The following is a 24,898-nucleotide window of genomic DNA, read 5'->3' as shown; positions in this document are numbered from 1 at the left end:
AAAGCTGGAAGTGGTGCTGTGGCTCAAGTGGTAGCACGCTAGCCTTGAGCTGAAGAGCTGAGGGGCAGCGCCCAGGCCCAGAGTTCAGGCCCCACGACTGGACCCCCCAAAAAAGGAAACTGTAATAATTTTTTAAATGGTAGGAAAAACCTCCATGTATATCCTACAAAATTAAGAAAAGAAAAGTGAGAGAAGGGGATGCGTTGGGCAGGACGGGTGAGAATGTTGAAAGGGGCAACGTTGATCAAGATGCACTGTATTAATAAAAATTGCTTTGTTGAATGGCAGTTATTCAAAGGTAATTTTTCTTTGTTGTTGTTTTTAATGTACAATGTGAAGTTATTTCTTTTTTCTTTCATCTTTTTCCCCCTATGGTTTATCCCCTGTTGTCACTGTATTTGATTTTGGTACCCTATGTCTTGTATATATGTTTATTTGAATTAGGGAAGGGAAGGGTAACAACAAAATGGTGACACAAAGGACAAAGGGTGAACCAAAGCAACAGCGACATTCAAAAGACAATATATTGGAAATGAACCTTACAACTTGGGTGATGTGAGAGGCGGAAAAGTGGGACAAAACCGAGGGAGGGGGTAACAAGTTCGACAACAAATGTACTCACTACCTTATGTATGTAACTGCACCCCCTCTGTACACACCTTGACAATAAAACTGAATAAAGTCTCTGCATCCCCTGCCAAAAAATAAAAAAATAAAATAAATTTGGTGTGGATATCTAACAAACAGACTACAAAACAAGTAATATATCCAGAGATGTCCAGGGTCTTTCCATGGTAGTTAAGAAGCTTGAGGTAATCGAGAAGATAAAATGATGTTAATTGCGTAGCACCTAACAGAACTCTTAACCTATCTGAAAGGACCAGGCCCTAGTGGCTCATGCTTGTAATCCTAGCTATTCAGCAGGCTGAGCTCTGAGGGTCACATTTCCAAGCCAGCCTGGGCAGAAGCTGAGAGACTAATATCTCCAATTAACCACCAAAAAGTCACAGGTGGAGGTATGACTCAAGTGGTAGAGCACCAGCCTTGAGCAAAAAAGTCAAGTGAGAGACTCTGAGTTCAAAAAAAAGATTGCACGCAAAAGCTGACAAAAGAGAATGAGCCAGTCAAAATATGGAAGATAGGAATAGCATAATCAATCCACTTAACCTAGGTAACTTTTGGGTTTTTTTTATTATAGTGTCACCTAACATATCATTGTCCTATTATTTTCAAAATTCATTAAAAATTATGCACAAGAACTGAATTTTGCCAGCATGGGTAAGTCTCCTGAGCTGACTTGAACTGCTCAAATCAACTCCCATCTACAAAGTTGTTTTCCTAATGTCTGCATGCTGTGAAGTAACAGCCAGAGTCCTGGTCCTGAGCCCTGTTTGATCTGCAGCATTATCACTAGAATACCATTTCCCTACCATGCCACTTACCATTTAGAGAACCCCGTGGCTTTTAGTATACTCAGGAATTGTGAATCCTCACAACCAATTCCAGGGCATCTGCAGCTACAGAACATCTGCATCTCCATATATCCCTTCACAGTCACCCTCCATGCCATCACCACCACCACCCCAACCATAAGCAGCCATTAATCCACACCACAGGTTTTCCTCAGTGGTCTCCTCTGGCCCAGACATCAGTGAACAAAAAGGGCCTACTATAAATAAAGTTCATCTCGTTATTTCCAAGGAAAATTCTGACATTCATATAGTAAAGTGGTATCAGATGCCTCTTGTATGTTAAGAATGGAGCTATTTTGGGCTGGGAAGGTGGCTCAGTGGTAGAGCATTTGCCTTGCATGCCTGAGGCCCTGGGTTCCATTCCTCAGCGCTACATAAGCAAAAAGAAAAAAGCCGGAAGTGGCGCTGTGGCTCAAGTGGTAGAGGCTAGCCTTGAGCTGAAGAGCTGAGGGACAGCACCCAGGCCCAGAGTTCAGGCCTCATGACCGGACCGCTCCCCCCCCCCCCAAAAAAAAAGCTGTTTAAAAAGAATGGAGCTATTCTGAGTGTGTGCTCAAGCGCTCAAGGCTAGAGCTCTTCCACTTTGAAGCACAGCTCCACTTCCAGTTTTATGGTGGTTAACTGCATATAAGTCTCATGAACTTTCCTGCCCAGGCTGGCTTTGAACCACAATCCTCAGATCTCAGCCTCTTGAGTAACTAGGATTACAGGCATTAGCCACCAGCACCTGGCTAAGCTTGGAACAATTCTAGAGCCAGAAATACACATGACTTCAATCTACAAACTCTCCTCTCGTGAAGCTTTCATTGTAGTGCCTATGACACCATCAATCAAGTTCTCATTTAAGTGATCTGAGACCCAAGCATACTAAGCCAGAAAGCAACATATGTTTCAAGTTACTATGATGGCTCATACCTGTAATCTAGCACTTGGGAGACCCAGACAGGAGGATCATGAGTTCAAAGACAGCCTGGACTATCCCAAGAACTTCACTGATGGTTCCAGAACATTACTGAATCACTTCACATCTCTTTGGACTTCCTATAACATTTACTGTATGTGAATAAGGACACAGCCCTGGGCAGACCCTCTTCCTACAGAAACTTTACAAAGCTGTAGGTAGAGGCAGAAGATGTCAACAGATCCAGCCTGCTGTCTGAGAGACCAACTACCTCCCAGTCTTTGAAAGAGTCTGTGTCCTGACAGGCTTTTAATCAGAGTTGGCAATTGTTACACCCTCAGAAGTTATTTTCCTCCTAAAGGTTAGCTTCAACTATAAATCAATACCCGAAAATGCCTTATCAATGCCTTAATTTGTCTCAGAGTAAATGAAGTTCAACAAACCAGCTACATTGTGCAAATACCTGTGTTTAAAATAGGGTTATCACCCCCAAAGAAACAGAAAACATACCCACACCAAAAGCAATATCTTGTGTCTGGGAACTTCTTGTAACTTCATTGCTGACTGCCAAACTCACCTGTCCCCCATGTGTCTTTGCAGGAGTCACCGAATAAACTGTTGAACATGCAGACACCAAAGAATATAGCTTAGCACTAAAAAGAACCCAGAGCTAGCAAGCTATGGAAACATAAATGCATACATAAAGAAGCAATCTAAAAAGGCTGCAAAACTGGATGATTGCAGTAATATGACAGTATGAACAGAAAAGACTGATCCTGAACAGTGGAGCCGTGGCAAAGCATACAGCATGTACCCCAAACTAACGCAATAATTCCTACTTGGTGCCAGTGAAGTATTTGACCTCTGCCACATGCACATCTTTTATTAGCAGTCAACTCATGGGCTCACCTCTGAAATGTCTATGTCAGAGGCCATTAACCTGGCTAGAGTATCCTGGAAACCTATATGGCTCTGAAAAGGGTTAATTAGCCAAAAGAATAGAAGCTGCCTCAAGTAAGTACTTTTCTGCAACCAATCCAACATACTTAAGACACAGGGAACCTCCTGACTCCAGCCTTTTCCTGGCAAACCTTCGCTTCTTTGCCAAAGGCTCGTGGATGGTGTGAGAGGGCCTGAGGTTTGTCTCCACATTAAGTAAGTACTCCGCAAAGATAATACAAGCGGCCTGGCTGGCCAGGCCCCACCCCAAGGGGAAAGTGCCAATTAGCTGAGCTGTGTTTCTGGCACTTCCTTCTGAAGACTTTGCATTCATCTACAAAAATTACACTGCTCAGGCAGTTCCAGCACAGAAAACAGAGCAGCATGTGTGCGCCCAGTGAAGGAGGAGCTTTGGGGGGTAACGGGGGAAGTAGAGGCCCCGGGTGGGAGGGAAAGGAAGTTGTCCAGAATGTTCCAGAATGTTCCAGTTATTTAACTACGCCTTCCCACACAGTCATTCGGTTTGACTGGTAAAATCATTAGGAAAACAGCTTTCAAAGTGTGCTCAAGACAAGAGAGTTTTATTTGACTCTCCTGAAAATAGTTGGGGCAGCACGTCTCCATCCGTGATGACCATTACTGCAGCCTCCACTTTGGAAAATCACACGTCCAGCCAAGAGCTTGAGGCCCAGCTCCAAAAGTGCCGAGAGGCTCCTGCCAGGAAAGTTCTTCCCTGTGTCCCCTGGTGACAAGCTGCCTGGGCCAGAGGAGGAAGCTGGAGACAGCTCCTTGGCCTCAAAGTCTCTGGGAAGAAACAGGGTCCCTTCCTTAGCTGAGCAGAGAATTCAAAGGAATAAACAGGGTCACAATAAAATTTTTTTTAAAAAAAGGAAGCCACCAGCAGCAAGACACAGCTGTGGAAGTGCAGTGGACCACTCCAGAATAAGTTCTTGCAAATAGAATACTTGAAGACAGGGTTGTCAATGGCTCATGCCTATAATCCTAGCTACTAGGAGGCTGAGATCTGAGGATCAGGGTTCAAAGCCAGCCTGCGCAGAAAAAATCCATGAGACTCTCATCTCCAATGAACCAGCAAAACACTGGAAGTAAAGCTGTGGCTCAAGTGATAGAACATCAGCCTTGAGTGAAAAGGCTCAGGGACAGTGCCCAAGCCCTGAGTTCAAGTCCTAGAACTAACATATACACACATTCACACACACACACACACACACACACACACACAAACACACCTTCCATTAATATGCACGCTCACCACTATAAAATATTATATCTATAAACAGAATGGTATTTTTGTGATACCTTATATTTAAAAATCTTACCTGATCCACGTTTAAAGAGAGACAATGTAGTGACTCATGCCTCTAATCCCAGCTACTCAGGAGGCTGAGATCTGAGGATTGTGGTTCAAAGCCAGCAGGGGCAGGAAAGTCCATGGGACTCTTATCTCCAACAAACCACCAGAAAACCAGTAGAGCTCAAAGTGTGCCTCAAAGTGGTAGAGTGCTAGTCTTAAGTGAAAGAGCTCAGGAACAGACCAAAAAAAAAAACGATGGAAGATGTACCAACTTCCCCATATTCCTTACACATTTTACGGTCCATATAAAAAGAAACAGGACACAAAAATGGAGAGCCTGGCCGGGCGCTGGTGGTTCACGCCTGTAATCCTAGCTACTCAGGAGGCTGAGATCAGAGGATATCGGTTCAAAGCCAGCCCGGGCAGGAGAGACCGTGAGACTCCAATAAACCACCAGAAAACCGGAAGTGGCGCTATAGCTCAAGTGATAGAGCGCTTGCCTTGAGCTGAAGAGCTGAGGGACAGCGCCCAGGCCCAGAGTTCAAGCCCCACGGCCAACCAAAAACAAAACAAAACAAAAATGGAGAGCCAGAAGGTGAACAAATGCAGCAGTGGGACTCACTGGATGCTATGTAGACAATGAACTATTCAACTTGTGGGTGGGGACGGGAGGGAAAAACTATCAGAAATATACTGATTACCTGACTTATATAACTGTACATCATCTTTATAACAATAAAAAATTAACATTAAAAAACAAAGAGGTGCTGTTAGCATGTGGGGTACTGGCCACGTCTTCACAAATCCTGGATGTGCCCTGAGCTGTGTCTATTTTTAGTGGGAGGACAATTCCTGGAACTGAACTCTGTATCACTCTCACTTTAATAAGAACATTCTTATTTGACTCTGTCAGTGCTGTCTGCTTTTGTCTATAAAAAGTAGAACTTGGGGCTGGGAAGGTGGCTCAGTGGTAGAGTGCTTGCCTTCCATGGTCAAGGCCCTGGGTTCAATTCCTCAGCACCACATAAGCAGAAAAAAGCCAGAAGTGGCGCCTTGGCTCAAGTGGTAAAGCACTAGCCTTGAGCTGAAGAGCTGAGGGACAGTGCCCAAGCCCAGAGTTCAGGCCCCATGACCGACAGGAAAAAAAAAAAAAAAGTAGGACTTTAACTCCATGTTGCACATAGTATCCAGGCAACACACACTTGATAAAGCACACACGAGGTCCTGAAACACAGCACCACATGCCAACCTGGTACCACGCCTGCAAGGATTATAGAAAACCACACATGCAGGTTCCATAAGCCTGGGGAAGCAGATAAAGGTTATTCCAAGATTTTTAAACATGCAGGAATTCCATTAAAATGAATTGAATTTCTAACCACCTAAAACCTTTCTTGATTTTCCATTTTTCTCCTTCCTAACATCAAAGGTACAAAGCGCCACATAAATCCTTCTCTGAGTCTTGTGTGGAAGATGACTGTTCTCCACACACCCTCTGTTATTAGACACATAATATAGATTTTCTTAAAAATCATTCTTTACAGCTTGTGTGGGGAGGAAGGGAGAAGTTGGGGAGATGGGAAAGGAAAGTATGGTAGGGGGAAAACAAAGGAGGGGGTAACAATGCTGGATAGGAAATGTACTCATTACCTTACCCATGTAAGTGTAATCTCTTTGTACAGTATCTTTACAATAAAAATATATATATTAAAAAAATTGTTCTAGTAGTGGAGCTTGAACTCAGGACCTGGTTGCTGTCCCTGAACTTTTGTGCTCAAGGCTAGCACTCTCCTGCTTGAGCCACAGCTCCATTTCTGGCCTTTTGGGGGGGGGGTAGTTTGTTGGAGATAAGAGTCTCAGACTGTCCTGCCCAGGCTGGCTTCAAACTGCAATTCTCAGATCTCAGCCTCCTGAGTAGCTAGGATCACAGGTTAAAGCAACCAGTGCCCAGCAAGTCTTTGTCTTGGTGGAATTTAAATGCTGAGAGCACAACATAGGCAGCACTGTGTACCCTGGAGCTTCTTCTCTTGAAACCTTCACTCTTGGCACCTAGCCAAAGAGAAACACCAAGAAGACAACCCTCAGCCTTCCAGCCATGTTGCTGCCAAGGGGCCAGATACAAATATAAGGCCATTTTGGATTTCTCTGCTATATGTTAGAGAGCTCACTGTACCCGCAGAGTGACGCTGCCAAGCCCTGACCCTCTCACAGAATCAAGAGAAATCATAGGCCACCTGAAATGTTGTTTACATTGTTACATTACCATACATAAAGCACTGAAGGCCAGGCACTAGTGGTAATCCTAGCCACTCAAGAAGCTGAGATCTGAGGATTACAGTTCAAAGCCAGCCTAGGCAAGCAAGTCCATGAGACTCTTTATCTCCAATTAACCGCCAGAACACCAGGAGTGGCACTGTGGCTCAAAGTGGTAGGGTACTAACCTTGAGTGAAAAAGCTCAGAGACAGCACCCAGGCCCTGAGTTCAAGCCCCACAATGGCCTAAATCAATTAATCAAGCAAGCAAGCTCTGGAGGACAGATGACCTATAAAACTAAAACTGATGTTTAAGGATGATAAACAACAGAATAACAACTATTATCTAGCAGGACTATACTAAATACTCTGCCTATGTGGCCTAATTCATATTCATAGCAGTATCAATTCAGTGGCTGCTATTCTTTAGTATACCTAATTGGTCACTGAAACTGGTATTTAAAGGAATTAAGTAGTCTACCAAGATTGTGAACTAGTAATGAACTGACACATAAACTGTGGCATCCTAGCCCTGCCCAGATGTGCTACCACGAGAACAACCCCAGCAGAAGAATGCTGAGAAGCCATGGTGCTAGTGGCTCATGCCTATAATCCTAGTTACTCAGAAGGCTGTGATCTGAAGATCATCACGGGTCTTCTCTCCCCAAAGACCGCCCCCCTTCTTGTTCCAGGAGTTTTGACATGAATGTCCGCTTCAGCCCAAATCCTCCCTTCCTTGTTCTTGCTTTGTTTGTTGGGCTTCTTCTCTTCCTTTCCCTCCTCTACTTCCTTCTTCCCTTCTTTCTGCCCACCTCACTTCAAGTGTTCTTTCTGCTTCCTCCAGAAGATTTATGAAGGCTTTAGGTGCCTCTGGATCACATCTCCATTCCTGGCTACATCGGACGTTGAGATCTGAGCATCAAGGTTTGGAGCTAGCCCAGGCAGGAAAGCCTATGAGAGTCTTATCTCTAAGTAAACACCAAACTTGAGCTAGGCTCAAGTGGTAGAGCACTAGCCTTGAGCAAATAAGCTCAGGGATAGAACTTAGGTCCTGAGTTCAAGCCCCAGGACCGGCACAAAAAAAAAAGAAAAGAAGAAGAAGAAAAAGAGCAAATAGCAATTACAGTTAGAAATAGGTAACACCAGGTGCAGCATTATTATACTCACAGGGAAGGTCACCCACTTGGCTTTCAAGTAGCTGATGGTAATGGCAAGTTTCTCAGAGACCATCAGGTAAAATCACCCAGCTTTATGCAAAAGCAGAACTCTTCCTGACTTGGTTATTGAAGAGAATCCTCTCAAGAAAACTCAGAGTGGACAGACACTAAGTAATGAGATAAATCACAGTGTGTGCTTGCCGATCCCGTGGCTTGAACTTGGGGCCTAAATGCTGTCTCTGAGCACTTTTGCTCCAAGTTTTTACTCTACCACTTGAGCCACATAGCTCCACCTCAGGGTTTTTTTTTTTTTGTTGTTGTTTGTTTGTTTTACTGCCTCTGAACTGCAGTCTCTAGGATTATAGGTATGAACCACTGGCACTTAAATCACAGTCTTAAATCACTGGCCAACCTTAAATCACAGTCTCACCCTTCTTTCCATACTAATAATTTTCATGTTCAATTGATATGTAATTGTTCATATTTATGGGGCCCCTGTGACATTTAAGTACAGGTACACATGTGTAGTGATCAAGTCAGGGTAAGTGGCACAACTCTCTCCTCAGACATTTGTCCTTTCCTTGTATGCAGAACATCCCAAATCTGCTCGGCTATTTTGAAGTATACCCTCAGCTGTCAGGGTAACAGTTATCTAACTGTGCTACGGAGCACCAGAAGTCACTCATATCCAACTGCACCACAGGCTGTCTTTTCTCCACTCTTTCCTTTCCATGCTTCTCAAGCAAACAGTATTGTGTGTGTGCAGGTACTAAGATTTGCATTAGGGTCTCAAGCTTGCTCAGTTGGTGCTCTACCACTTCAACCATGCCCACAGTCCAGCTTTTTGCTGGTTAATTGGCAATGGAGATTTTTCTTCCTGGGCTGGCTTCAAACCTTCATCCTCTGGATCTCAGCCTGCTGAGTTTCTAAGATTTCAGGCCTGAGCCACCAGTGCCTAACTAACATTTCTTATAATTAGTAGAGAGACACATTTCCTAGAGATCTTATTCACAACATCAATGGTCATAAATTAAGGCTCACATCAGTTCACAATTTGGCAAACACATTTCCCTGTAATATAGCTCACAATGGTTTTCTCACTACTGAGATTAACTGGTAGACATGTTTGAACATATCTAAGATTCTATCCTCTTAACATATTTTGGACCCTGGATATGGTGATATCAAATGCTATATAACTCTTGCTCCAAAAAGCAACCTGACAGCCGGGCACCAGTGGCTCATGCCTGTAATCCTAGCTACTCAGGAGGCTGAGATCATGGTTCAAAGCCAGCTCAGGCAGGAAAAACCTGTGAGACTCTTATCTCTGATAAACCACCAAAAAACCCGAAGTGGTGCTGCAGCTCAAGTGGTAGAGTGCTAGCCTTGAGCTGAGGCGCTAAGGGACAGTGCCCAGGCCCGGAGTTCAAGCCCCATAACCGACAAAAAAAAAAAAAAAGCAACCTGACACCTGACTATTGGCATCTAATTTTAGGGTTCATGGAAATCAAACGCATCCATGGGCTCCCAGGTTACAGCTCTCCATCGGGAGAAAAGACGGCTCCCCAAACTTGAGACGGCTTCCCTGATATTATTTGGCATACATAGGAGGACTTATTCCAAGTTCTGTTCTCTGCCCTCCCCAGAGAGCTGAGAACTTCCACTTCAACCATCAGCCAATGTAAGTATTCAGCTTCTAACAAAACACTTACCTGCCTGGCACCAGTGGCTCATGCCTATAATCCTAGCTATTCAGGAGGCTGAGATCTGAGGGTATGAGTTCAAAACCAGCCCACACAGGAAAGTCTATGAGACTCTTATCTCCAATTACCCACAAAAAAAAAAAGCCAGAAGTGAAGCTGTGGCTCCAGTGGTAAAGTACTAGTTCTGAGTACAAAAGCTCAGGGAAAGTGCCCAGACCCTGATTTCAAGCCCAAGAATCAACACACACACAGGCGCGCCACCCACTTTTGTAGGTAACAGTCAGGATCTAGGCCAAGATTCTCCCTGATTCTGCAGCTTAAAAGGCCTACAGTTATATGCCAGTAAGCATTGCCAAAAAATAATTTCACTCTGGAAACTATTCAATGTAAGTAACCAAACAGATATCAATTGCTTTTTTTCCCCAAGTCTCATTAAAACACTGAAAGAGTACCTGGTCTTGAATAAGATAACTTCCAAGAAAAACCAGCTGAATTGAAAACATGTAAATAACTAAATTCTCTGCTATATGAGATAGAAGCTAGCTTTTAAAGTGTCTAGCAAAAATCATCACTTTGATTTACATATTAACCTAAAGTATGAAGACATTTTGATGGTAACAGACAGGCGTCAGAAGCTTACTAAAAATACTTTTAAGGTTGAGATGAAGCTCAGTGGTAGAGTGCTTGCCTAGCATGAAAGGCCCTAAGTTCATCCTCAACACTGCAAAACTAAGTCATATTTCTACTTTAGATCATGATAAAGTGTATCTTTATTCCATTTCTTTGTTCTAGCAATGGGGTCTGCACTCAGTTCCTTGCACCCTTGCTTGGATTTTCCACTCAGGCTGGCACTGTACCACTTGATCCACATCTTCATTTCTAGCTTTTTGCCAGTAAAGTGGAGATAGGTCTCAAGAACTTTCCTGCCTGGAATGGCTTTGAACCATGATACTTAGATCTCAGCCTCCTGAGTAACTAGGGTTACAGGTGTAGGCCACCAGTTCCCCACTCCTTCCCTTTTGTTAATCTTTCAAAGAGAAAGCTTCTAGTTTATTAACTTGTTGTGTGTGTGTGTGTGTGTGTGTGTGTGTGTGTGTGTGTGTGTGTGTGTGTGTGTGTGTGTGTGTGTGCGCACGCGCATGTGTGTGTGTGTGCCAATCCTGGGGCTTGAACATAAGAGTCACAGCACTGTCCCTCAGTTTTGTTGTTTTCTTGTTTTTGCTCAAATCTAGCACTTTACCACTTGAGCCACAGCTCTATTCCCTGTTTTGGTGATTCATTGGAGAAAGGAGTCTCACAGATGTTCCCACCCAGGCTGGCTTTGAATCAGGATCCTCAGATCTCAGACTCTAAGGTATCCACAGGTGCCTGGTTGATGTTAGATTACTAATAAATAATTTCTATAGAGAAATTGATCTGAAGATATGCATCCAGTCTATTGACTTGGAGGTTGAAGAATGTCACTAATAGCCACAGAGTATTATGGGGATTTTTTTATTGTTAAAAATAAATGATCAGAGCTGGGAATATGGCTTAGTGGTAGAGTGCTTGCCTAGCATATATGAAGCTCTGGGTTCAATTCCTCATGACCACATACACAGAAAAGGCTGGAAATGGTGCTGTGGCTCAAGTGGTAGAGTGTTAGCCTTGAGCAAAAGAAGCTTAGGGACAGTGCCTTGGCCCGAGTTTAAGCCCCAGGACTGGAAAAAAAAAAAAAGTTATCAGAAAATTGGCATTAAACTTAAAAATGGAGTTCAGCATAAATGTCAAGTCTGAGAGTGTACATTCCTTGTGAAAAATAATGTTCTGAGCCAGGGGTCAGTAAGACAGTTAAGTGGTTAAGTTTTAGGCTTTGAGAGGTATCTGCTCTGTAATGCAAAATCAGCCACAGGCAACTAAACAAGGGTGGGGGGTAAGTGGGGGAACAAGGAAAGGGGTAACAATGCTCCCCAAGAAATGTACTCATTGCCTTACTCATGTAACTGAAACCCCTCTGTACAGCATCTTTACAATAAAATAAAATTTAAAAAGAAACATGGGGGTTGTGTTCCGATAAAACCTGACTCACACAGCAGGCTGTGGGCAGAATCCAGTCCTTCAGCCATGGCCTAAGAAATTCAATTATGAACAACTGACTTCTGAAGAAAATGTTCTTCTACAGAAGACTGCCATGAGAAATTCTGTCAAATATTCTATCGAAATCAACATATTAAGCATATATAGGTTACTATGGATCCTCTATAGTATCCACTTACTACTTATTCTGATTCTCAGTATTTCCCAGACATCCGGGATTTTTTTTTCAAAGACTCATGTGAAGCATACTAACTGTACCACCAGAAAACACCTTTATCCTATGTGTTGATATCCACAGAAACCAAGAATCCACTAGCACTTCTGCTACCCACTGCTTTCTTACTCTCATGGCTTGACACTGTCGGCTCCTGGGATGATGTATGCCCCAGGGACTGGGACTGGTCATGTGTGTGATGTTCTGAGGTCTAACAGAGGGGGTCTTCAGAAAGAAGAATATCAAATTATGGAACTGGACCATTAATTATAGAATTATTCAACTGGGCCAGTTGAGTAATTATTCTGTCAAGGAATAATGCCCAGTTACTTAGGTGATGTTATGCGCTAAATTGTATCCCTGTAAGTCTCAAATGTTAACATGCTAATCACCCACAAGACAGTGCCTATAAGGTGATAAGGTTGAGACCTTTAAGGGAAGGCCCTAATACAGTCTGACTTCTGTCCTTCTAAGAGGAAATTCAGACACACAAAGGAACAGTAGGACATAGGCCCCAAGGAAAGACCATGTGAACTGGCCACAAGAACATAGCCACCTGCCCATCAAGGAGAGAGACCTTAAGAGAAATGAAACCTGGTAATACTCTCATCTTTCAACCTCCAAGATTTAAGAAAGTAAGTTTCTGGTGCCCAAAGTCATATAGCCAGTGGGATTTGGTTTTGGCAGCCACAGCATGCTAATACGGATGAGACTGCATAGAAGAAATGGCACTAGTACACAATAAGGAAGAACAGCAGCCCCCCCGCTGCATGAGTGACCTCCGGGGAAAATCAATCCACCAGGCCTGGGCCAGAAATGAGGGCTGGGGAAAGGGGCGCAAGGGAGAGATGTGGCTAGTTAGCAGGGAAGAGTGATGAACCTGAAGTAGAGGAGTCCAAAAGGGGCCAAATGAGTCCATAAAGAAAAGGCTACATGGAGATACATGGAGATGTATTTGTGTATGTGGCTTAGCACTTTCATTTTTTAAGATATATTTTTAATTGCTATTGTAAAGGTGATGTACAGAGGGGTTATAGCTACATAAGTCAGGGAATGAAGCCAGCCATCAAGCAAACCCCCAACTCAAAAATAACCAGGTGAAAAGGGGGGTGGAGGCATGGTTAAAGGGGTAGAACACCAGCTGAGCAAGCAACCAGCCAGCAGGAGGCGCTGGGTTCAGGCCATGAGACTGGCAAACATTAAACTTTAAAAAAAAAACAAAACTCATTTTAGTTATTCTCTTTGTATTTTTTTTATGCCTAACTTATTCTGGATTTTCTTCTAGAGACCCAGGCTTCCAAGTTTATTCCATTTCTATTGTGTTGTTCTATCTTTGCATGTGCTAGTTAAAATCTTCAATCTACTCTTCAGAATAATTATTTTGTACTACATCTCAGCACAGATATTTCATAAACAACATAGAATGCAATGGCAAAAAGGTTAAAAATAGATAGCAGAGGCCTAAGTTTCTGATTGAGAATACTTTAAATCACTTCTTAAAAATCACTTTGGGTTCAGATTTTTGCTACATGATCCATGTGGAATTCTTGCTGTGAGCCTCTATTCTATGTACGAAGATGTCTAGATGCCATAACTATTTGCTACTCTGTCATGGACAGACACCAGATTTTAAAAGGCAAAGAAAGAAACTTTTTTATAATTGTGAAATGAGGAAAAACATGTTTGGTAAATACCTAAAACAGTTAGCGGTTTGGTGTGGTGGCTCACTCCTTAATGCCAATTACTTAAGAGGTAGAAATTGAGAGAATCTTGGTTAGAGGTCAATCAAGGGGGAAAAAAACACCAAAATCTCTATCTCAAGGAAAAGAGCTGGGCCTAGTGGCACACAGCTGCCACCCCAGCTGTGAAGGTACAAAGTAAGAGAATGACAGTCCAGGCTGGCCTGCGAAAGAAAATTGATATCTTACACAAGAAACAACTAAGGTAGCCAGGTGTCAGTGCTCACACCTGTAATCCTAGCCACTCAGGAGACTGAGATATGAGGACCACAGTTTAAAGCTAGAAGTGAAACTGTAGCTCAAGTGGTAGATTACTAGCACTGAGCAAAAAGCCAAGGGATAGCTCCCAGGCCCTGAGTTCAAGCTTCAGGATCCATACATAATAAAATAAAAATTAAAGACAACTCAGATTTAAAAAAAAAAAAACAAAAAACCTCTCCACACTTGATTCTATAAAATGAAAAGTATTCAATCAAATACAAAATGCAAACACACACCATGCCCAATTAGACTTCCAAAATCTAAAGGATTTTTTCTCCCAAGTTCCCATTCAGCTAGTGAATAAATGACACCTCCCCATAACCCAGACCCAGACAGACAGACAGACAGACAGACAGACAGACAGACACACACACACACACACACACACACACACACACACACACACACACACACACACACACACACAGGTAGCAAAGGATAGAAATAACTATGAAAGAAGTCAAGGAGCTGAGAAGGTGGCTCAGTGGTAGAGCGCTTGCCTTGCATGCATGAGCCCTGTGTTCGATTCCTCAGCACCACATAAGAAGAAAAAAAAAGCCGGAAGTCGTGCTATATGGCTCAAGTGGTAGCATGCTAGCCTTGAGCTAAAAGAGCTGAGGGACAGCGCCCAGGCCCAGAGTTCAGGCCCCACAACCGGACCAAAAGAAAGAAAGGAAGGAAGGAAGGAAGGAAGGAAGGAAGGAAGGAAGGAAGGAAGGAAGGAAGGAAGGAAGAAAGAAAGGAAGAAAGAAAGAAAGAAAGAAGGAAAGAAGGAAGGAAGGAAGGAAGGAAGGAAGGAAGGAAGGAAGGAAGGAAGGAAGGAAAGAAGGAAGGAAGGAAGGAAGGAAGGAAGGAAGGAAGGAAGTCAAATAATACTTGGTGGAATAAGAAAAACCTAGCTATGAATAGAAAAATAATGCTAAGAAAGAAAGTATTAAACAGTGTTACATATGCCACATGTAATTTTTATATGATAGCAGAGAATTAATTTTACTTCTGTCAATATGGAGGCTTGAACTCAGGGCCGCACGATTTCAACTCACTTTGTCCACTCAACTCGCAATCTACCATTTGAGCCATACCTCCACTTCTAAAGTCTTGCCAGGTAATTTGAGATAAAGGGTCTCATGGATTTTCCTGACTTGGCTGGCTTTGAACTGCAATCCTTGGATCTCAGACTCCTGAGCATCCAGGATAAGATGTCTGAGTCACTGGCATCCTGCTAATTTTACTTCTTCTAATTCAAAATTAAAGGCTCACTACATATGTTTCCAATGTAATTTTTTCAATAAAAGTATTATTCAACTCTTACTCCTTTCCATTTCCTATTTTTGTAATGACCATCAAATTAAAAAAAACAAAACCAAGCCTTATGAATTGTTTTCTATTTGCAAAATGATTCAGTGTAGGAAGGAATAGAATGAGTGAGGTCATCGGCCACTTCCCCACCCACCCCTGCAGACATCACATCACAAAGCCGGTGACTCATGGTGTCACAGTCTCTGAGTGTGACAGGGTTGTGAATACTGGCTTATGCATCTGCATGAATTCCAACATCAAACAACTGGTGCCGTCTTGTCACAGCCTAAGAGGACACTGACAGCAGTGCCCGACAATTCTCAATCCTAACTTACAAAATGATTCTCTGATTTTGCACTTTTTTTTCAGGACCTGTAATAGGATTTGAACTCAGGACTTAGACACTGTCCCTTTTTCACTCAAGTCTAGTACTCTACCACTTAAGCCACACCTTTACTACTGGCTTTTTGCTGGTTAATTGGAGAAGAGTCTCACATACTTTTCTGCCTGGGATAGCTTCAAACTGTGATCCTCAGATCTCAGCCTCCTGAGTAGCTAGGATTACAGTACAGCCAAGTACTGCTTTCTGCAATTAGCTGAGGCTGCGGGTGTGTGCCAGTCCTAAGAGCACAGGAAGATCTAGAGATAGACAATCAGGACAGAGAAAGACTGCCCATTGTCTCCTAGATAAATATGAGTACACAGAAAAGAGGGGCAGAGGGCCCCCTTAGAGAACAGGAAGGTGAAAGACCAGATGAGCAAGAGAGTGGATGGATGATAGTAGCATCCCAACAATGTGGGCAATGAAACCCAAGCAATTCTCAGACAATAATGTCACATGTCAGTGCAGGTTGGCCAAGCAAAAGCTGTCATGATGAATTGGAAGGCTGCTAGTGTTCTCATGCAAAACAATTTACACAGAATTCAGGGGGCAGAATCACAGCTAGGAAAAGTTAAATAAAAAAAAAACAAACACAGATCCATTAGAAGAAAGGGTATCAATCACAGAAGCAGAACAACACAATATAAGCCTTCAATGGTTTTAAAGGAAATCAGAATTGCTAATAAAAGTTTGAAACTACCTTTCCTTCAAAATAATTCACTTTTCTATGGATTACCCTATAAAAAGCCAAAATCTAGCTTCTAAGGTTACCAGTGCTTTCAAAATACAACTTAGTTATGTATAAAACATTCCATGTGCTGGGCACCAGTGTCTCATGCCTGTCATCCTAGCTACTCAGAAGGCTAAGATCTGAGGATCACGGTTCAAAACCAGCCCCGGCAAGGAACAATCTGTGAGACTCTTCTCTCCAATTAACCATCAGAAAACTGGAAGTAGCACTGTGGCTCAAGTGCTAGAGTGGTCAACTTGAGTTGAACAGCTAAGAGACAGTGCCCAGACCCAGAGAATTTAAGCCCCACAACCAACAAAAGCAAAAACAAAACCACTCTATGAAAGACCTAAACTTTAGGGCTGGAGATGTGGCTTAAGGAGTAGAGCACCTGCTTAGCAAGCATGCAAGTAACCACTGGGGGAGGGGTATGAAGAGGAGAAGGAGAACTAAGCACATGGCCAATGAGCACTGAATCCATGGGCCTCTCATCAGCATTTCAACACAGGGTTTTTTTCATGAATTTTTTTCATTCATAGCTAGTGCTTTACCACTTGAGCCTTGCTTCCAGTCAGTCATTTTGCTGGTTAAATGGGGATACAAGTCACTCAGACTTATCTGCCCTAGGCTGGCTTAAGAGTTCAGAATTGTATTATAGAATGCAATGTCGAGGTAAAGTTAATTTGTAGAAGTCAATAACCCTTTGACAGTGCTCTTTCTCTCTCACATTCATTTACACATACCCACACACCTTTACCGCTTTACCTTCCTGTAAATGATGTGTGGAGCATGAAGGTTAAACACTGGTCAAGGGAACTTATTCAGAAAGAGAGACAGAGCTTGAATGAGACATAAGCTAAACACTGAGTGTTGGGCTCTCTGTTGACTCCAAGTCCTCCAAATGTCTTCAAACTAAACACAGTTGATGGGGTGAACCTGGCCAGACTGGTTTCTAAGAACCACAGACTGTGGCTCAATGGTGAGGTGCTCTAGCAGTGATCATTTTCTCAATCTGTTCCAAGTTCCAATGGCTATAAATTACCAAATGTACAGGATTGTTATTAAAGATAAAGTCTGGTAGGAAAAGATAATGTAAGAACCAACTTAAGAGATTACACGACAAAATAACCATAGTGCCACAGTGGTATTTTTGTAATAATCTAACATTAAGCATCATTCCAAATTATTTTGTGGAACAAATCACACCACTCATTAACTACTGAGAAGAGACAATAATACAAAGTATTATAATAATACAAAGATCCTTGATTTCAGAACCCAGAAAATGACAAGCTCATAAAACAAGAGCCAGGCACCAGTGGCTCACAACTGTAATCCTAGCTACTTAGAAGCCTGAGGTCTGAGGATTACAGTTCGAAGCCAGCCAGGCAGACAAGGCCATGAAACTCTTATCTCCAATTAACTAAAAAACAAAACAAAACAAAAAGCTTGAAGTGCATCTTCAATGGTAGAGTGCTAGCTCTGAGCAATAAAGCTCAAAGTTCAAGGCCCAGGCCTAGGTCACACACACTGCACTTGTTTGGACAGAATATGCTGAGGTGGTCAGGGTTTGCTCTAGCCTTGTTCCATGTCTCCATCACAAGCTCTGATCCCAGGCCAGTCTTCTCTCACATGTGTACTTCAGAGAAAAGGGGCCCAGGCAGGGGGTTCAGAAAATCAGCAAAACACTGAAATTGGAAAAAGATGCAGTCTGTGACACAGTATGCTTTCCATCTTGTCCTCAGGGCCTCTTGTGGTTTAAACACAGTGGTCCAATAATGTGCCCACATTGTCTGTGTATCTGTATGCAGGTCCTGAGGCTTAAACTCAGGACTTGAGTGCTATCCCTGAGCTTTATTTGCTCAAGGCCAGTGCTCTGCTACTTGAGCAACAGCTCTACTTCTGGGGTCTTTTGGTGGTTTATTGAGTCTCATGAACTACCCTGCCTAGGCTGCTTTCCAACTGGGAGCCTCAGATCTCAGCCTCCTAAGTAGCTAGGATTCCAGGTTGAGCCACCAGCACCTGGCTCAAATTGTCTTTCTCAACATCCCTAAAGAAGTTTCTCAGAAACAACAAATTGATGAATAAAGCCTTTTTTTTTCACTTTTAATACATAAAAAGCGGCTCTTGTTTTCTTATTACATCTGCAATATTTTATTTGCCCATTAAGCTTGAAAATCAGGGCCACCGGTGTCTCACCATCCTTAGAGGGCGACTGCTGTGTGGCAGTTGTGTCACTGTCCAGGTCTAATTACATAAGTGCCACTTCATCAACACAACAAAGCCCACGGGGCATGGCATTTGGGGGTGCTGAGGTCATTTGGCGGCTAAGTGATCTCCAGGGGCCCTAAGGTGTGGTAATATCTGTGACTCATGAATTGTCCTTCTGTTGCTGGGACCCAGGACATGATTGCCAGGATTAAATAAGCTCTGAGGTGACTTCATTTGTTTATTGCAGAAAACAGCATTACAGTAAATATCACATGGCTGGAGGCACAGGAGTGGAGCCCACCTGCCAGATAATACCAAAAGCAGCCAGGGAAGAGAATCTGGTATCATGGGATAAATGGTTTTCTCCCCAAATGCCAGGAAGACACTGGTGAACTGACAAAATGTCTTCCAGGAGCTGGATCTTTGATGGCCATACTGGAGAGGGGTCCTGGGGTGCATGACCAAATGGGAGACCAGGGGGAGGTTAAGACCCGAAGGCAAGATGTCTAGTAGCCAGGAGCTCAGCGGGAGAACAAGTCAACAGATGAACCCAGCCACTTGATTACATCTCTGAGATTCTAGAACATGAGACCTGTAAACAGGGTGAGAAGCTTCCTTTCGAATTTCACAACTTATATAAATCTGTGTATTTTATATAGATACATATCTATCTACATACATATACATATTATATAATTGTGTGTGTGTGTGTGTGTGCCAGTCCTGGGGCCTGAACTTAGGGCCTAGATACTGTCCCTGAGCATTTTTGTTCAAGGCCGGAGCTCCACCACTTGAACCACAGCTCCACTTCCAGTTTTTGCTAGTTAATTGGGGATAAAGAGTCTTCTTGGGCTGTCTTCAAACCATGATCCTCAGGTATCAGCCTCCTGAGTAGCTAGGATTACAGGAGTGAGCCATGGCACTCAGCCACAAGGCCGTATTTGGGGTGGAACCCGGGCAGAGGCACCGCACAAGACCCCAGACACCTGGACCCCACCCCAGATCAGGGGTCGCTCAGCCTCACCAAGCAGAAAAGCATGCCCTCCCCCCCAGCAATGACCTACGGGTTATCTTAGCACTTCTTCCTTGGTTTTCCCTAAATAAGAGCATCTGGAAGAGATTTAACACCAACATCTGGGTTGATCATATGCAGCTCACATTTGCCTTCCCTTACCCCATCCCGTGCTGCCGAATGTGCTGCCTGGGATAAAACGTTCCCTTGAAAGTCTTACATGGCTCACTCGTTGGAGGACATTCTTGATGTTTTCCCATTCCCATGGACATCAGTGAAGGCTGGCCGGTGCACACTCAGCCCACAAGCTGAGCAGCACACCCTGCAGCGGCTCCTAACATCTTGCTTCTATGTATTTTATGCCAGTGCTGGGGCTTGAACTCAGGACCTGGACACTGTCCTTTAGCTTTCCTGCTCATGACTGGCCCTCTACCCCTCCAGCCATAGTTCTACTTCTGGGTTGTTGGTTTGTTTGTTTTGCTGATTAAAGAGTCTGATGGACTTTCCGGCTCTGGTTGGCTTCCAACCATAACCCTCAGCTCTCAGCCTCCTGAGTAGCTAGAATTACAGGCGTGAGCCTCTGGTATTGGCTTTTAGACTGATCGTACAGGGTTATAAGGAAGCAACACATGTGGCCCTTTTCAGCGAAATAGCTCAAGGGAATACCCATGTGTGCAGCAACACCTGAGAAGCTGGTGTTCAGCCCCCTTCTCTGACATCCCCTTCCGGAAAGTTCTCTTCCTACCTGTAGTATACATCCTGGCTCCCTCTTCTGTACCCGAGCCACATCCCGCCATTTAGACTACTGTCTTCAAAGCACTCCTCTAAATTCCATTGTTTCTGGCTGGCTTTTTGGGAAGAAATCACACTGACACTTTTACTCAGACTGAATAGTATAATCTGATCGAGGCTAAAATCAGCCTTTCAGAATTTTCTTTTATCCCCTAGGAGACAGTGGGCAGAAAGCCTTATGCTAAAGGATACAGTTCCAAAGGCAGGTTGCCAAGTCAATGGGACAAAAGAGTTTGATGGAAGAAGCCAGGGGTATTCACAACTTTCCAACCTAGTGGAGGAAGCTGATTTAATTCTGCCTTTATTCCTCCCCTTTGCTGACTGGCTTTGTGTTAGGATGTGTCCTGTCAAGGAGAAATTATGTAGTATCCACAGCCACCATTCTCCTTGTCTCTTTCTCATTAGTCTTTCTCTGATTGGTCAGCTCCCAGTGTATCTTCCACATGTGAGAAAGACAAACTACACTCATGCTTCACTGCAGGGGACAGAGGATCCAATTGTGGCACTTCTGGGTTTGTATTATTGTCAGTCTATGATGTGGTAAGAGGTGTCCTTCAAAAACTAAGCTTTAGGGCTGAGATCTAAGGATCACAGTTCAAAGACAGCCAGGGCAGAAAAAGTCCATCAGACTCTTATCTCCAATGAACCACCAGAAAACCAGAAATAGTGCCATGGCTCAAGCGCTTGCCTTGAGCTGAAGAGTTCGGGGACAGTGCCAGGCCCACAGTTCAAGCCCCACAACTGACCAAAAAATTTAAAAAACTTAGTTAAGTCTGTAGTTTCTAGGCTAAGATCCATGGGACTAAGATTCAGGGATAATCCAGGCAGACAAATTCAAGAGATTTCCATCTCTAAAAAAACCATCAAGAAGCAGGGCTAGAGGCATGGCTCAAGTGGTAAAGCACCAGATGAGTAAGCAAGCCACAAAAGTGAGAGGCTCTGGGTTCAAACACCAGTACTACTAAAAGAAAAATTCTAGCTGAACTACTCTGGATGAGTAATTATCATCTCTTCATTTTTTTATCAGTTGTGGGGCTTGAACTCAGGACCTGAGCAACCTCTGAAGGCTAATGCTCTACCACTTTGAGCCACAGTTCCACTTCCCGTTTTCTAGTGGTTCCTTGGAGAGAAGAGTTTCATGGGCTTTTCCTTGCCCAGGCTGGCTTTGAACCTCGACCTTCAGATCTCAGCCTCCTGAGTAGCTAGGATTACAGATGTGAGTCACCAGTGCCTGGCTTCATCTCTTCATTTTTAATATCTTGCCTTCAGTTAGTGATAAAGTTGCCCGGATGCCAATTTTTAGCACTAATGGCATTTGAAGAGAGAACATTTTGGAGTGGGAAGACTATGCGGTGCATTGTAGGACAATTAGAAGGATCCTTGTCCCCCACCCAAGTGATGACAACTAATCCATCCCTCTGGAGACAGGCAGGATGCTCTCGCCTTGATGCCAGCCTGGGCTATAACGAAACTCTGTCTCAAAAACAAACTAGGGTCACAGAAATGAGAAGTCAATCCAGAGTTAAAAGAAAAAAGTTAATGGCTGCTTTTGCAAGGGTAGTAATATAGTATGCAATGCACATCATTCAAAATCACTCCCACTCACCTCCATATGGTTTTTGTTGTTTGTACACTCATACTGCGGATTGAACTCAGGGCCTAGGTGTTGTCTCTTAGCTTTTCTGCTCAAGGTTAGCACTCTACCACTTGAATCACAGCTCCACTTTGGCTTTTGGTGGTTAACTGGAGATGAGAATCTCAGGTACTTTCCTGCCCCTGCTGGCTTCTAACCATGATCCTGAGATCTCAACCTTCTGGGTAGTTAGGATTACAGGCATGAGCTACCAACCAGCTCTTGGTTCCATATAGTTTTATTATAAGACAAGTAGCTTTAAAAAATCCTGCAACTAACAGGACATTAAAAAAAAGAGTACTACGTAAAGCTCCAAACATGAACTATTCAGGAAGATAATAATTCTGTTCTTTAGCCATAAAACATGCTTTTTAAGTAACCATTTGTGATCCCAGAAAAGGATAAAACTACTTGGGACTTTTATGTAACTTGTCCTAATATGCTGAGGTAGCATAGCAGACAACTGCAGAGCTAACTCCAACGCCAAAGTTTGTGAAATCTACTTATTGCCAGAATAGAGAAATCATATTAACCCCGATATTTGGTTACAAAAATCTTTTCTATTTACAGATTGGTAATTCTTTAAATTATGGCAAGCCTGAAGAAAAATTAAGACCTGGCTCTATTGCTGCTGACTAACTTGAAAGTAATAAAAACTAAGCTACAGTTTCAATAAGAGCAAGAAGTCCGAAGGAGTGACAGAGGTGGGATGACAGACAATGCATGGGGCTCAAAGAACTAGGAGAAAGGAATTTTGAAAGATTTTATCATGAAGGAGAAATAAGATAGACATATTCCAACTCATTTGAACAGTACACTTTATTATACATGCATGTATGGAACAATGTGCCCCATTCAATGCCCAAATTTTATGTCTAAGTGAATCAGTTAAAAGCAAATTTAAAGCTGGGCACCAGCAGCTCAAGCCTATAATCCTAGCTAAGTCAGGCGGCTGAGTAAAGAGCAAGGTTCCAGGGCCAGCCTCTTATGTTAAATTAACCATCAAATAGAAATAGAGCTGTGGCTCTAGCGGTAGAGCACCAGCCTTGAATGAACACACACACACACACACACACACACACACACACACACACACACACACATTAAGTTATGCATTAAAAAAAAACTAGACAAATATGAAAGGTTATTTCGCATTCCTAGGTGAAATCCTGTTTAGCTAGCAACTTTTCCTGTGCCCGGGGCTAGGTAGGCAGGCAGTTTACCTGCCTCGGATCTTTCTTAGACAAATACAGGCTGATTCCCCTTCCAGAACTCAAATAGGAAAGGCAGCGTGCAGAGCTTTTGATACAGCGGTTTTAACTCCTTGCAGATGGCTCGCTAGCATGACCTCGCACCTAGCGTGCTAAAGGCGCACGCCTGGAGCGCTCCCCTCACTTCTGCAGGCTCCAGGGGCGGACCCCAGCTCGGAAACGTGGTACCGATGCAAACCATCACCGCTCCCCACAAAACTACACACTGAGAAACTCCCGAGGAGGAGGGTTTTCAACAATCTGCATTGCAACGAACTCGGGGGAGGGGTGTGGAATGCCCCCCCCCCCAAGTTAAGCACCACGGACTTAAGCCAAGGTTACTTCTATAACCACAGGTAGTGTTTCTGGGTTTTTTCCTTTCTTCTTTACAAAAAGTAAACCCTGAAGTTCTCATTTTATCGTCTAGCCTGCAGCCAGGTGGGTGTGACCCCCTCCCAAAGCCGGTGGCCTCCGGGGCCTGCGCGCTGCTCACGCGGGACCCGAGGTCTGTGTTTTATTCTCGAGGGCCGGGGGGAGTTGTCTAATTGTCTCCCTTTTGTTCGCGCTTCTTCTGGCTGTCAATTGAGCAGAAGATGGAAAATCAGGGAGCAGGGCTGGGGGGTGGGGCAGGGCTCAGCGCGCGCCTTTTCCCGGAAAGGCCGCTGCGCTCCCGGGCACCCTCCTCCTCCTCCCACGGTGGGCGCGCCCAGGTGGTCCGCCGCCGGGGTGGGGGGACCCGAAGCCGTCCGGGCGCCCGGACTTACCGTGAGGGTCGCTCTTCTCCCGGACGCCGTCCACTCGGCCGTCGGGGTGGATGCGCAGGAAGAAGCCCCCGTTCTTGCAATACAGCTGCTTGGGGTCCGTGAAGTTCCCGGGCGGGAAGGCGTCGCCAGCGTCCCCCGCCAGCGCGGAGAGCGAGGTAACGGCCCCGGCCGCCATGGGTCCCCGGGGCCCCCGCCGCGCAGCCGCCGCTCCCCGGCCCCGGCCCCGGCCCCGGCCGCCCACCCGCTCCGGGGCCCGGCCCCGGCCTCGGCCCCCCAGCCTCGCGTCCCACGGGGCGCAGCCGCGCCCCCACACCCCGCACCGCCCGGACGGAGAGCGGGGACCTCGCCTCTCCCGACGCAGGACCGGGGTCGGCAGCGGCTCCGTGCGCCCGGCAGCGGGTTCGACGCCTCACGTCGCCGTCGCCATCGCCGCCCCGCGTCCCCCGCGCCGCCCCGGTCACTGCCCGGGTTTCGGGGCCGCGTCTGCCCCGAAAATATGATCACAGCGCGCAGGCGCACGACGCCTCTCAGCGGGGTGGGGGCGTCTGCCCAGGGAGCTCCCCGCGTTCCCGCTCCACCCGCGCCTCCTCCCCCTGCTCCCCGGCGTCCCGCTGCCCCGGCGTCCCCTCCGTCTGCTCCTCCTGCGCCCCACGGCCACTCCCTCTGCGCCCCCTGCGCCCACGGCCACTCCCCCTGCACCCCCTCCCTCTGCGCCCCCTGCGCCCACGGCCACTCCCCCTGTACCCCCTCCCTCTGCGCCTCCGCCCCCCTGCTCCACCCCGCGCCCCGCCGCCC

General features: G+C 44.9%; 1 protein-coding gene across 1 annotated transcript in view; it reads right to left on the bottom strand.

Annotated features, from left to right (window-relative positions):
- The window catches only part of Fgf2 (fibroblast growth factor 2), a 42,258-nt gene extending 17,959 nt beyond the window's left edge, over window positions 1-24,299 (bottom strand). The window contains exon 1 of the mRNA XM_070022555.1: window positions 24,104-24,299. Coding sequence (XP_069878656.1) covers window positions 24,104-24,278 — 175 coding nt within the window. The 5' untranslated portion in view covers window positions 24,279-24,299. The remainder of the gene's footprint in view (window positions 1-24,103) is intronic.
- Window positions 24,300-24,898: the final 599 nt, after the last annotated feature.

The sequence above is a fragment of the Dipodomys merriami genome, unplaced genomic scaffold (genome assembly GCF_024711535.1).
Source record: "Dipodomys merriami isolate MVZ:Mamm:240054 unplaced genomic scaffold, mDipMer1.0.p SCAF_15, whole genome shotgun sequence".
NCBI classification, from domain to species: domain Eukaryota; kingdom Metazoa; phylum Chordata; class Mammalia; order Rodentia; family Heteromyidae; genus Dipodomys; species Dipodomys merriami.
This window is presented reverse-complemented; position numbering and strand designations above follow the sequence as displayed.